This window comes from Colias croceus, chromosome 3 (assembly GCF_905220415.1).
Source record: "Colias croceus chromosome 3, ilColCroc2.1".
Classification (NCBI taxonomy): Eukaryota; Metazoa; Arthropoda; class Insecta; order Lepidoptera; family Pieridae; genus Colias; species Colias croceus.
The window spans coordinates 9390840-9405719 of NC_059539.1; the positions used below are offsets into that span (position 1 = coordinate 9390840).

The window sequence follows — 14880 nt, forward strand, 5'->3', positions numbered from 1 at the left end:
ATGCGTCATGCCATTGTTTCAATAATTCATTCTTTTTTTTTGTTGCACATATAGCCAATGGAAGCGTAAATAATAGTTAAAATTTAACATATAAATAATTATCTACCTAGATTTTTTCATTGTTTCCACATTTATTGTATGTAAAATAAAATATTTCAATTTATTTAAAATTTTAGCAAGTGCTGACACTGAAGTTATACATTATCTGTTAGTTTTAATGACATTAATGACAATCTACATCACCATCAGTGACAGCAGTGTTTTTGTTTGCCTCTGTGGTTTGCCTGCAAAAAAGAATTTTAGTTTGTTTATTTCTTGGCAATATAAGCTTACTAATAGTGATTTAATAGTTTTAAATATAATTTTAGTCACAGGGCTGTCGCAGCTATATGGTTTCTTCGTAAAGAAAATATAAGACTGGGTCAAAACAAGAAATAACAATGAATAAATCAAGGTATGATAGTATTTGTATACGTAGTATATTATTATTAGTCTGTGATAGTATATTGTTTTGTCAGTTTATGTTCAATAGTTTTTTAAGACCTTTCACAAATTGATTCGCTTTTTTGTAATTTTGCATTGCAGGTTCTCTATGTTGCTCTTAGAGCCAGGAGAAATATATTTCGAAGATTATTCTTGTACTATGAATGATAACAATACATTAACAAGTGGAATTTTAACACCAGGTCGTTTAAAAATCTGCTCAAAATCTCTTGTATTTGAACCTAGGGATTGGGTGACACCTTTGATAAAATTACATTTAAAAGAATGTATACAGATATCAGAGGTAAATGGCTGTGATAAGAAAAATGTGATAAGAGTTGAGATGAAGCAGTATTGTGAAATGTTAGAAGATAATATTTTAGCTCCTTACAAATTTAAATATGAGAGTAAAGACTTTTATTTCTTCTTGGACTTTGTTTCTGTGGACGAATGTTTGTCTGAAATGCTGCAATTGCATAGAGCATCATCTTTGCATGCACCAGAACACAACAGTATGATAGCTACAATCATGCACTCTAGGTACATGAGGATGGTGTTTGATCCTGTCATGATGGATGATTATACAGAAGAAATACTATGTGAATTTCAAGTTGAAAAAATATCACCTCTAGTTAGGCATCAAGGAAAATTAGCTCTTACACCGACTACTCTTTATTTTCAACCCTTTAATAATATTGAGTGTGTAAGTATATATTAAAAGTGTAATCTAACTATATACCATACTGCAATCTTATTTATATAAGTTCGTTTTATTCTAGAGTCCTATTTTGAAAGTGAAGCTTGCACATGTGAAGAGAATGTATAAAAGAAGATTTTTACTCAGGCAAGTTGTATGTATCAATATTATGGTGTTTGTTTGCTTTTATCTTTTACATTAGAGAATATTGATAAAATTTTATTAATAATTATAAGATATTGTTAAGTGAAGTCCCATGTCCCCTAGTGGGGTAAGAGGCAGATGCATTATACATCTGTTTCACTGATCGATTTTATTTAGGGACAAGTAGGTGATCAGCCTTCTGTGTCCTGCCAGACCGAGACATTTTTTTTTCTTCGTCTCCACCGGGAATCGAACCCAGGACCCCTCGGTGCTACACTCACGCGTCAACCACTGTACCAAGGAGGCGGTCGGATAAGATATTGTTGCTTTATCATTAATATAGTATTTGACTTAAAAATTAATTTTGTATGTAATTTCAGGGCCTCGAAATATATAGCTCAGAAGATAGTTCAATACCACATATTTATTTAACATTTCAAAGTACAGAGGATAGAAATAAGTTATACAATATTTTAGAAGGGTTACCTGATGTGAAGTTAGAGAGAGTTCATGTGGAGGAGATGACACTGCAATGGCAAAATGGAATTGTATCTAATTATGACTATCTCACATATCTTAATTGGTAATGTACTCGTTATTAAAGCTTATTATATGATTTAGTTTAATAATTTATTTTAAATAAAACTTTAATGGAGATAGAATCTTGTAAATTGTCATTGTAAACAATTCATAACATTGTGATGTACCTACCAGAAATTTGTATAGTTTTTCTTTGAATAAAAAAAATATATATGTAATAGAATGAAAAATTTCAGAATAGAGAATCCATCTATGTTGATATAAAAAGTTGTAATTTTTATCATATAACTTAAATGTATATTTATACCTCATCATCAGCCCATATACGGGGTTGGCTTTAGTTAACTGCCGCACGAATTTGTTGGAAATATTTATATTTTTAGTTAGCTAGGTAATGTAAGATTGTAATCCCAAAATATTATCGTTAGGAAACTTGTAGTTTTTTAGTTATTAATTTTTAAAGTTAATAATTTTTTGTGCGAAAAAAGTGCATTTATCCGTTTTGTTGTGCAAAAAAAGCGGACCAAGCCGTTCCATGTTCCATTTCACTGTACTGTGACTTTACGCTGCGGCCGGCGAGTGCCAAAAGCGACTTTAGGGCGATTTCTACTCAAACAAAAAAAAATCTACGTACCTAGGTAGGTTAAAAAACTATTAAACTTTTATTTTTAATATCCAAATAGGTAGCGAGGAGCGAAGCGACGAGCGTGTTAGGTTAACTCTTGAACTGCCGCACGAGCCGAGCGAGCGAAGCGAGCGTGCCGCGGCAGCGGCCGGCGAGTGCCAGAAGCGACTTTAGGGCGATTCCCACTCAAACAAAAAAGACGTGTGGCACTCGGGGACTGCCACGGCAAAGCTATTGCATAGCATGCCTTCAAGCCACACCTCCGTGCCCGTCGGAGTGGGGAGCGTGAGGTTTTTCGTTACGCAATTTCTGGATTCGGTCTCCGCGCTCAAGGCCCGCGATAGTAGCTATGCAATAGCTTAAAAAAATCTACGTAGATTAAAAAACTATTAAACTTTTATTTTTAATATCCAAATAGGTAGCGAGGAGCGAAGCGACGAGCGTGTTAGGTTAACTGTTGAAATGCCGCACGAGCCGAGCGAGCGAAGCGAGCGTGCCGCGGCAGCGGCCGGCGAGTGCCAGAAGCGACTTTAGGGCGATTCCCACTCAAATAAAAAACTACGTAGGTTTTCACAACTTGTTTGTATTTATTTATGTATCGTAAAATTTTTGTTACTATCGTCTAATGCTTAGTTAAAATGATTTTACACCAATTCCATACATTTTGAGGTTAGAATAGGAAAATTGATTTTTCTCCTAAACTATTGGTTTCCTAACTTTCCCCTTTTGGTGGGAGGGTCCCCCCCCTCCTCCCCCCCTCCTCCCCCCACAAAAAACCTATAATACGTGCGGCAGTTATCTAAAGAAACCCCCATATACGTTCCCACTGCTGGGATACGAGCCTCCTATGAGGGTACAGGCCATAATCCACCACGCTGGCCAAGTGCGGGTTGGCGGATGACACATGTCGTCGAACTTTTTTAACTCTTCGGCATGTCGGTTTCCTCACGATGTTTTCCTTCACCGTTCGAGCAGTGGTGATGTTACAACATGCGCAGATAAATTGAAAAATCAATTTATTTCCTGCGCGCTCGCCTGGTCTCGAACCACGGACTTATCGATTCGAAGTCCGAGGTCTCACCACTGAGCCACCACTGCTCATTATATTTATACCTAATATAAATTAAATTCAGCCTTGCAGATCGGAGTAAAAATGATCTCACACAATATCCAGTCTTCCCATGGGTAGTTGCCGACTACACTTCCGATATATTAGATTTGAATAATACAGAAACATTCAGAGATTTATCAAAACCTATGGGAGCTTTGAATCCAGATCGCCTAGAAAAATTGCTAGAGAGATATCATGAAATGTGTGACCCCAAGTTTTTGTATGGTTCACATTATTCTGCACCAGGCCTAGTTCTGTTTTATTTGGTAAGAATATGTATTAATTAATTATATTTGAATACACATGTAAACAAGCAATATATTCTTATGGACCTTGTATACATTTTCAGGTCAGAAAATATCCGCAGTATATGCTCTGCCTTCAAAATGGAAGGTTTGACCATCCAGACAGGATGTTCAATTCTGTTAAAGATGTTTATAGTAATTGCTTGAGGAACATGTCTGATTTTAAGGTAATAAATTGTTTGGATTTCAAGAGAAATAGTATAATTATAGTACATAATACCTAATTATAGTTAATGCTTTACAGGAATTGGTTCCAGAATTCTATGATACTAGTGGCAAAGGTAACTTTTTGGTTAATAATTATGACATTGATTTTGGTGAACGTCATGATGGGGCGAAAGTGGATAGTGTGAAACTCCCAGCATGGGCCAGTTCTCCGGAGGACTTTATTAGTAAACTGCGAATGGCGTTAGAATCTGATTATGTTTCCAGGCATTTGCATTTGTGGATTGATCTCATATTTGGTTATAAACAGAGAGGTGAAGAAGCTGTTAAAGCTTATAATGGTGTGTATTTTAACAATTGCATTTGAATAGATTTTTATTTTTAAGTACCTATAACACTATTTTAAATCTTTAAAAATACAGTTTCTTACCAATTTGTGACTTACTTAAAAATGTGTCAAACAAATAAGGACAAAACATCAATATATTTCAGTCTTCCATCATGTTTGTTATGAGGGATCGGTCGATCTCGAAAGTATATACGACATGAATGATAAGCACGCTTTAGAGGTACAGATTATGGAGTTTGGACAAGTGCCTAAGCAATTGTTCACGAAACCTCATGTACGGAAAATTGTGTCGAAAGTAGCAAAACCACTACCTAACTCATTGCCTCATGAATACAGAATGGAATGTGTCGATGAAATAAAGCTGCATAAAGAGGCAGTAACGTGTGTGCTTCGAGATGGTTCTAGAATTGTTTCTGTTGGAAAGGATGGGACGTTGAAAGTATATGATATAGATAGCAGGAAACAAATAAGGAGTGTGATACTTAGTACGACTCCGTTGAGCTCTTGCGTGATGATTGACGAACATACCGTTGCGGCTGGCGCTTGGGATAATGAAATGTAAGCATACAAATTTAATAAAATATTATAATTCTTCTCAGCAAACTATCCTAAATTGTTATATTTATATGCATTGAAGATTTTACTTTTTGTATTTAATAGTTGCAGTACCTGGGTCTATCGCTTCATAAACATAAAGTGAAGCAGACTATCTGATATTTAGTGATACCTGCAGACCATAGGATATTTAAATGTAAAAAACGTCGTTTTTTGAAGACGCTACTCATTTAATATTATTGTTTTAGATACTTATATGACGTGGAATATGGAAGGGTGGTTGAAAGTTTTCGAGCCCACGATGATTCTGTTAGTTGCCTACTGTGGTTGGACAGAGGTAATATAATTATTACATTTATGCAGAATAAAAATCAGATTAGGTTGATTCGAAGTTAATCAAGTTTAATAAAGAAAAACATCTTTTGTTTTTCAGAACGGCTTTTAATATCAGGAGGGTGGGATTGTGTTGTACGTGTATGGGGTAGTGTTGGGAAGATGGGGCAGGCTTTGAAAGGATTGAAGGCAGAATTTGACCACGATGGGAAGATTACCGTCCTTTCTTATAGGTAAGCCTAATTTACATTGCCTCACTATACAATAAGAAAGATATTTAATTTTTGAAAGTGTATTTCACGTGCGTTTTAAAAAAGAAAATCGCTTTATTATTAACGTAAAAAAACAAATGAAACAAAAAAAAAATACATCTATTTTCCAGAGACTTCAAAATCAATTACTTTTTTTTCTTTGCAGAAGACGAAACTACGAATTGGACATACTAGCAGGTACGACTGACGGTGAAGTATTCATTTGGGAGTACAGGTCGAAGGATTTATTGAACAAAATAAAGATACATTCGTCTCCAGTATGCGGGGTATCGTTTCTCTCTGCCGATAGAATAGTCACTCTATGTGAAGATGGTGATATGACAGTCACGGATTTGAGCGTGGTGAATACGGTATGTTAAAAAAACAGGTATCTCACTAAAAATAATATTAAACACACCTGCCAATTTTGATAAATAAAGAAGAAAGATGAGTAAGATTCATGTTTGATTTTCATTTGTTTAATTCTTGGTACGAAATCTATACCTTTTCATTTGGTCTAAGATCCAAATATAGGTCGACCTTCACCGGTGCGGGCGCGCGTGATAATAGAATGAGACCAATTTGATAATAAATTTAGTGTATTAAAAATGTATGAAAAATGGGTTTACTGGGAAAATCCTGGACAGGATATTTTTTAATTAATTATTAAAAAATCTTTTATTTTCATTTTTTATTAATTGCAGTTTCGAGATAATAAAACAATTTTGTAATATAACAGCGCTGACATAATTTTTTTTTTCATCATCCTATCAAGTGAAAGTAACTGGTAGGTACCGACATACCGGTTTATACCTGCCAACCTAGCCGTTTGTCCCGGTAAATATTAGAAAACTACTATGACTGCACATTCTGTAGGTTTCATACTTTAATTCTATTATAATTTTTTTTATTATCTTGATACTGCAATAATTAATTTTTTTTAATTCATTAAAAATGTCCTGTCCAGGATTTTCCCAGTAAACCCATTTTTAATACATTTTTAATAGACTTAATCTTAATATATATAAATCTCGTGTCACAATGTTTGTCCTCAATGGACTCCTAAACCACTTAACTGATTATAATAAAATTCGCACACCATGTGCAGTTCGATCCAACTTGAGAGATAGGATAGTTTAAATCTCAAATCGTTTTAGAGAAAGCGGGCGAAGCCGCGGGCGGTAAGCTAGTTTATTATAATATTGGTCTCATTCTATTATCACGCCGGTGAAGGTCGACTTATGTTCGGATCTTCTACTAATTGTTTTTTGATTTGATTTGAAATCTCAAAAATGACTACCGATTTCAAAAATTCTTCGTTCGTGGAATTGTGGATTTTATTATCCTCCATTACCCCTTGGTGACATCGATATTTACCCTTCTTATATTTATTACTAGCTTTCCGCCGGCAGCTTCGCCCGCGGTTTCAAAGAAAAACTCGCATAGTTCCCGTTCTCGTGGAATTTCCGGGATAAAACCTATCCTATATTACTCGTGGATAATGTAGCTGTAATGGTGAAACAATTTTTAAAATCGGCCCAGTAGTTTATGAGCCTATTCATTACAATCAAACAAACAAACAAAGTTTTCCTCTTTTTAATATCAGTGTTTTTTTTTATGTCAGAGCAAGCAAAGGAGCAGGTGGGCCACCTGATGTTAAGTGGTCACCACCGCCCATAAACACTTGTAACACAAGGAGTGTTACAGGTGCTTTGCCGGCCTTTTATGGACAAATAAGCTCTTTTCTTGAAGGCCCCAATGTCGATATGATATTAATTATATAGGTGTTCGAGAAGCGTGTGTGCTTGGCGGGCCGCTCGCTGTGCAGCGACGGCGCGAGCGCGGTGTGGCTCGGCGCGCGCAAGCAGCTGCTGCTGTGGGACATGCTCACGGCCACGTGCCTCGCTGAGCACGACGTGCACGATGGTACGATATATTTGTTACACAGGTGTTCGAGAAGTACTGCTAAGTATCATCAAAATTCGTTCAGTAATTTACGTGAGGGTAATAAACATCCATACTCCATAAAGACATTATTGCCCACAAATATGTTTATATAACTTTTTGACCTGAATAGATAGATAGATTTGTGGGCAATACACAATGTAACGAGCCCTTCTTACAATACCGTATATTAGCCAAAACTTACGGTATTTGCCAAAACTTATCAAATCAGAATTAGTTCGTTACCAATTTAAAACATCAATTTATAATTTTAATGAAAAAATGATCAAAGGGTCGGAGACAAATTGGCGCGCTTTAAAAATTGACATGTGCAAACATATTATCGGATTAGCCATACGCTTAAAGCTGGCCAACCCCTCACCAGAAGCAAAAAATGTGGTTATCGGCCAGAAAAGAAAAAGGGGGCGCCCTTCGAAGCCAACGCTGATTATTCAGTGATTATTGTTTTTTAACAATAAATATTGATTATTTTAACTTTAATTAAGTGTTTTATCAACAATTATGCTAGCCATAAGCCAGCCATTAAACCAGAGCTGATTATTCAGTGGTGATTATTTTTAAGAATAAATATTGATTATTTTAACTTTAATTAAGTGTTTTCTAGTAACATAATATGATTTATTAGTGATCTCTTTAAATTAGTTTGCTTAAATACTTATTAGGACACACCTATTATATAATACATACAAAAACATTTATTTGGTATTAGACCTTATATCTCAGGATTTTAGGTGATTTATTGTGGAACTGATTTTGCATTGTTTGGTGACTACATTTTGGTGACAGATATACTATTTTGAGGACAAACACTATTATTTAAGAAACACAAAACTAATTAAATTGGTGATAGCATGATACCCTTAGTTATATCGGTGTAGTAGTTAAACTAAACAACAGAATTCTTCGAACATCCTTGTGTATCGATAGTTCGATTAAAGGCATTTCTTTTTCTATGTCAATTAATATGGAGCATCTTACATGCTTAAAATATGTTATAATTGTGTTTTATTTCGTTTGTTTTGGTGACATAACGTTATGCTAATTTTATCTTTCACGTAACTCGAGTTATCTATAATATATTGTAATGTATTCAGATGACTTGCATTTATTTAAAACTAAGTTCCCGCTCGCGGCCTCGCCCGCGCAGTCAAAGAAAAACCCGCAAAGTTCTCGTTCCCGTGGGATTTCCGGGATTGCGTCATTATCCCGGGATAAAAAGTAGCCTAAGTATGTATGTCCTTTCTCGGGTATCAAAATATCTCCATACCAAATTTCATGAAATTGGTTCAGTAGTTTAGGCGTGATTAAGTAACAGACAGACAGACAGAGTTACTTTCGCATTTATAATATTAGTATGGATTATATCTATACTAGCGGTCCGCCCCGGCTTCGTCCGTGGTACATATTTCGCAATAAAAAGTAGCCTATGGCCTTTCTCGGGTATCAAAATAATATCTCCATACCAAATTTCATGCAAATTGGTTCAGTAGTTTAGGCGTGATTGAGTAACAGACAGACAGAGTTACTTTCGCATTTATAATACCTATTAGTATGCATTTTAATTGTTTCAGATATGGTGCAGAGTATTTTCTTCGATGGAAAATCGGAAACTTTAATAACTGCCAGTGCGGATAAGACAATAAAAATATGGAGTCTCAATAAAAATTCTTGACAACAAAGTTATGCTGAAAATCTCCAGAGTATTGTTAGATTAAGCTATGATATTATCCACATGTATCTCAGTTTTGTATAACTATAAAAATATAGTATTTTTTATAATATAATATGATGGAGTTTTATTGTAACACACAACTTATTTACCTACATTTATGAATGCGTAAGAGGTGTAAGAATTTTTAACGCCTATTTTATTTTTTGGCATCATAATATATGAATCAAGTACATTTTATTTTATTTCTTGTACTGATGGTGTATAATATATTTTTATTTTGTTGTACAAAAATATAAACGAAAACATAGAATGACTATTCCCTAAACCAACGTCATATTCTGACGACCGGAAAATCGATCCACGTAAATTAATACGTTGATCCTGTTTTATTGTTAACTAGCGGTCCGCCCTGGTTTCGCCCGTGGTACATATTTCGCAATAAAAGGTATGTGTTCCTATGTTCTTTCTCAGGGTGTAAAGCTTGTCTGTGCCAAATTTCATCAAAATCGGTTGATTTCGTACCTACCTATTTCTTATTCCCATCAATGTATAAAATTCAAATAAACTAGATACGTATAAGTACGGGTTGTTTAGTAAATTTAGTAAATACATTATTGTAGAACGTACCTTTATGTTTGTACAAAACTTTGTTTCTCTCTATTTAATGTTAATGCATAGCAAATAGGTACTATCATAATCATATTTGTTAACAGGTTTTAATTATGCCTTTAAATAAAATTATACATTAATTTATTATGAACTAGCTGCTCCGCGCGGTTTCACCCCCGTGGCTCCACTCCTGTTGGTCGTAGCATGATGATAATATGGCCTATAGCCTTCCTTGATAAATTAACTACCTAACACCGAAATAATTTTTCAAATCGGATCAGTAGTTCCTGAGATTAGCGCGTTCAAACAAACAAACTCTTCAGCTTTATAATATTAGTATAGATAAATGTTATTATTTTAATATTATCTGTATTACACTCACTGATGTGATAAAAGTTTAGGAACATAACTTTCACTTTATTAAATTACAGACAATAGTTATTTATTATGTATGACTAGCTTTCCGCCCGCGTTTTCAAAGAAAAACCCACATAGTCCGGGATAAGACCTATGTGTTAATCCAAGTTACCCTCGTGTGTGTGCTAAATTTCATTGTAATCGGTTCAGTAGTATTTGCGTGAAAGAGTAACAAACACACATACACATCCTAACAAACTTTCGCATTTATAATATTAGTAAGTTTTTTTGTACTATTTTCGAACATTAGAGTAGGGCGCAAGTCGCAACTGTAGACGCTATGGGCTAAAACAGATACCTATACGTTATTCTTTAAAAACTTTGTTATATGCAACGGATGACAATTGCTTTATCAATATTATTTTATATGCAAGAAAATAAATATGTAAATGTGAATTTTTATTTAAGTCCTAAGCATCTTGTCAAATTGTTTCTCACAGGAACAACGAATACCTGGCAAGAATGACAGAAATAAAATAACATAGAATGTCCAATTAATATAATTAAAAACTTAATAACATGATAATTCACTGAAATTATTAAATACAACAATTAATTCATCTACACAATGACAGACTCTACCATTGTCTTCTTGATGAGTTCCCCGAAGTTTTCGGTTACCTCGCTGGCGTCGCCTTCTGACGATGTTTGCGTCGGCTGCGATGACGCATCGGAAGCGTCCTGCGTCGTTTGTTCGCTGCTGTCCAAGTTTAGAAGTGTATTCTGACTGAACCAGTTCTCATCGTTATCTACAGATTGCAACTTATTGCTAGATTGATATGGCATCGACATGAGCGCTGAATAATTTGAGTCAGATTTATTTTGGGTACTTACACACGCAGATGTATTTTTATACATATCGTAGTGATTTTGTGCTATACCGTGGTATTGTAATGAGTTATGCTCCACGCTTGAATTAGATTTACACATATACTCAGTTGTATATGTGTGCCCATAAGGGTTGAACATTGATATGTGAGAATTTTGAGCAAACTCTTCAAAGCTTGTTGCTGAATAGCTCTGTAATGATTTAAATGCATGGTTGTCATGCGGCTGTTCATAAGTGTAATTGAGATCACACGAATATCTTTGTATGTTATTAGACATATTAAAATCCATATTGTTGGTCAGTGGATAAGGTGGGCCTTTGCCTTGAAGTATGCTACATGTATAGGGGTCGTGATTACGATGATCCGATTTGTCACTGAAATTTAAGATATTTTGTTCCTTTCCATTCTTTTGATTCACGTTATCCTCGTGAATACTTCTAGATGCGTTGGAGCTATTAACATCACAGTGAATATTGTTAAAAGCTCCGATATTAATGCAATTGTCTATTTGAGAAGTATGTAGAGAATTTCTATTATGTAATGTATTATTTTCAGCATTCTGCGAATGACCTTTATTATATGATGTGTGCGGAATACACGGAGATGCATTATTGATGTTATGAACTGCAGCCCACTGTCGTTTAGCAGCTTCCTGGTTTTCTTCATTTTTCTTTTCGAGTCCTAATCTCATTAGGGTGTTTATAAAATGAGTTCTTACTCTTATTGGGTTAAACTCAATTCGGCCGGATGTATTGCCGCAGCCATCCCTCGTACAGCCACATGGAAAATTAAGTCTATCAACTTGACATTTTATGCCTGCCATGCTACATGAGCAACTATCGGGATTGCATACACCTTTACAAGCACATCCACAAAACTCTCTTGATGTTCGTATATCTCTACATTCATCTTTTTCATAGCCTTCTATTTTTCTCACTCCAGCCGCACGTAGTAAGACCCTTCTCTGTCTTGTAGGAACAGGCTGTAAAAAATAGTAGCTATCTAAATCTAGCTCTGATTCAGAAATGTCGCTAGTTTCTTCTTCCGTGTCACTGTCTTCACTCGATGATAGAGATACGCCTTGAACTGAATGCCGTTCGCTCTTTAATTGTTGTAATATCTGTCGATGCAATCTTCTTTGTTCTAAAGCATGTTCAGCTAAAGTAAATTTCTGTATGTGACTATGTTCCCATTCCATACCAAGCGTAGAACCCCCTTGTGATGGCACACACGAAAACCCTTGTGCTCTTGGAAAATAAAACACTGTTACATTGTCGAATTTTATCGATTCCTTTTTCTTTTTAATAACAGGGCCATCAATATTTTCTTCTTCGCATTTCCTCTTGAGACATCGTTTTAGGGGTTTCTTCAATTCTGTGTCTGGAATTTGACTATTGTTTTCCGCATCAACATGAATATTTATAGAACTCTCCTCATTTGCGACTTCTTTACTAGCACTCTCTTCGTTACCAGGGCAGGGCAATACTAAATCGAAACTGGGTAACTTAACATCTTCTACCGTTTCTGATCCAAGACCAGAATCACTTCCATCGGAACGGTCTTGTCCGTCCTCCTCTCTATCATTAAGTGCACCGTCCGGTGGAAGACTGCCTAGGGCAGAGTCTTCACTATCAGCGGATGCCGTGTCCGTTTTTATGTCATCAATATCACTCAAAGTGTCATTATCGTCTAATTTTTCAGCGTAATCTACTTTACTATCACTACTCTCATAAAACTGAGAGTTGATATTATTCACAATGTTTTGATCGTCATTACTGCTAAGATCTTCACTGTTACCATCACTGTCACTATTCTTATCATTTATCACAGGTAGAGCCGATTCTTTTTCTTCCATTGTAACTGCAGATTGATGATTATTTTCTAAATTTTGCTGGTCATCGATGGTTTCCATCGTCTTGGTAGTATCCATTTTAATCTGAAATTTAAGAAGAAATAACATTAAAATTTGAATAGCCTATTGTAATACTAATAAGATAATTAAAGTAAAAATTAAGTAATTTTATAATATAGTATACCTAGTTAGTTATATTTGCACCTGATACCATCAAGGCACGGGGAACATTATAAATCAAACAAAATGATAAATCCAAACCGGTACCTGTTACAAAGGCTGTGTCCTCGTCGCACTTCATCGGCATGCATTTGATTGTATTTTCCAATCCATGATCGTCAAACGGCTCGCGTTCTCTACCACACAATTCGTACTGTTCATATCATAACTCAGCATTGCTGCAAATATTTAGTCATAACTTTTAATTTGTACGTCAACGTTTAAATTTACACAAATAGTACTTTAAAACACTGCACAATAAGGTTCTTTTTTTATTATTACAAGTCCTGCGACGCGCCGATCTGTTCTCTATTTATTTATTTTCAACCTTATTTTGATAAAACTGTTCCACTCATACACTGTCTCGTTAAACGTAGAGGAAGAGATAGATTACATTTCACGATTTGCACAAATGTAATTATAAATAATATTATATAGCACTAAAATGTCAGTATTTAAAGCTACGGAGAGAGCTCACTTTTACTGCACCCGAACACGGTATTCCTACCTCGCGTAATCGTGTTGGACGACTCTCGAGCGACGCAGGCAAGTTTTAATACGGCATGTATGAGGAATGTTGTTATAAGCCGTAACGTCTGTGTTCCAACAGCCCTTTTTAACTTGGCAGCGTTATAATTGGTTTGTTCGACGTGACGTTACGTCCCCCTTCACGCTTCACCCCGGCCTTGCGACCCTCCTCACCGCGTTTACCCGTCGGTCTAGCGCAAGCGCGAACCGTTTCTTGACTTAGTAATAATACCAAATCTTAAATTAAATTTCCCTTCATACAATCTCGTTCCGTTAATAACGTTTTTATTTTTGAGTCTTGTTTTTGTGTAGAGTTGCAAGAATCTAGTTAAATTTGAACGAATAGATTCATATTCTAATAGGTACTTTTTTATATGTATTTAGGTAATCTAATATGTAATAGGTATAAACTTAGCGCATATCTCTAAATAGGTTTATTAGATAATAATGCATGACTTTTCTTATGAGCGAAATTTAATACAGGAATAGGAGATTCGAGATAGAGATTTTAACATAGCACACAATTGTCTGTAGGTATATGACATTTTACAAAAAAATACTATTATTTTATATTGTATTGAGTAAATTAACGTATTAGGTATTTTGAATTTTAAAATTACAATTTTTACTACAATATTTACATACAATCTTAAGTGTGGTCTTAAAACTAAAGTTTTGCCTATATTCAGGCAAAAGCAACTTAGCAACAAGAGTTCACAACCTTTCGCTCTTGGAGATCTCGCCTATATCATTGCACATCACTTTTATTGCTCCATAGCTCTACACTGCGAGTATAATTCCATTACACATTGCTATGATGTTGCATTTAAATTATATTTGCCAAATTTTTGACACTCAGTATTATTAGATAGATGCAACCGTTCAAGGAGTATTACCTAACTATTTAATATACAAAATATTTCTTGAGACCTATTTTTGAATCACTATTAGCAAAACAAACATTATTATTTTTAGAATATTCGGAAAGTGTACGTAAATTGGATGTAGTAGCGGTAGAGTTATGCGATAGGTGTGCATGAGTAGAGCGGCATGAGTCCGTTATAAAAATAGCTTTTCGTTACTCAAGGTAATCGACTTTTGTGAACTACATATTTTCAAATATTTGTCTATCACGCTTTGATAGGCGTGAGCTTTATTGTTACGGTATTCAATATTATTTGCAAATTATGTTTTGATAAAACATAAAGGGATTACAATTACGTAGAGTCT

General features: G+C 35.0%; 2 protein-coding genes across 4 annotated transcripts; one reads left to right on the forward strand and one right to left on the reverse strand.

The window, feature by feature from the left end:
* Positions 1–277: 277 nt before the first annotated feature.
* LOC123706039 (protein FAN-like) lies at positions 278–9304 on the forward strand. The gene is made up of 13 exons (XM_045655167.1): positions 278–454; positions 586–1186; positions 1263–1334; positions 1705–1907; positions 3623–3866; positions 3950–4072; positions 4150–4411; positions 4563–4977; positions 5223–5311; positions 5408–5540; positions 5725–5929; positions 7343–7484; positions 9095–9304. Exons 1-13 carry the CDS (start codon positions 441–443, stop codon positions 9193–9195), a joined length of 2604 nt encoding a protein of 867 aa, XP_045511123.1. The 5' UTR covers positions 278–440; the 3' UTR covers positions 9196–9304.
* Positions 9305–10705: 1401 nt separating this feature from the next.
* On the reverse strand, positions 10706–14389 carry LOC123706041. 3 transcript variants are annotated; one of them, XM_045655171.1, is made up of 3 exons: positions 14372–14389; positions 13171–13301; positions 10706–12987 (listed from the first exon to the last, which is right to left on the reverse strand). In XM_045655171.1, the coding sequence occupies exon 3, from the start codon at positions 12979–12981 to the stop codon at positions 10783–10785; it is 2199 nt and encodes a 732-aa protein (XP_045511127.1). In that variant the 5' UTR covers positions 12982–12987; positions 13171–13301; positions 14372–14389; the 3' UTR covers positions 10706–10782. The 3 variants fall into 3 exon arrangements, with proteins under 3 accessions (XP_045511127.1, XP_045511126.1, XP_045511125.1); XM_045655170.1 differs by lacking the exon at positions 14372–14389 and adding an exon at positions 13631–13648; XM_045655169.1 differs by lacking the exon at positions 14372–14389 and having other exon boundaries at positions 13171–13679.
* Between the last annotated feature and the right edge of the window lie 491 nt (positions 14390–14880).

Excerpts from the sequence above, each read along its gene's own strand:
- LOC123706039 (XM_045655167.1), top strand. Across the intron at positions 1,187-1,262 it reads CCTTTAATAATATTGAGTGT|AGTCCTATTTTGAAAGTGAA; the intron begins GTAAGTATATAT and ends GTTTTATTCTAG. Across the intron at positions 4,412-4,562 it reads AGCTGTTAAAGCTTATAATG|TCTTCCATCATGTTTGTTAT; the intron begins GTGTGTATTTTA and ends AATATATTTCAG.
- LOC123706041 (XM_045655171.1), bottom strand. The coding sequence starts at position 12,981 with ATGGATACTACCAAGACGATGGAAACCATCGATGACCAGCAAAATTTA.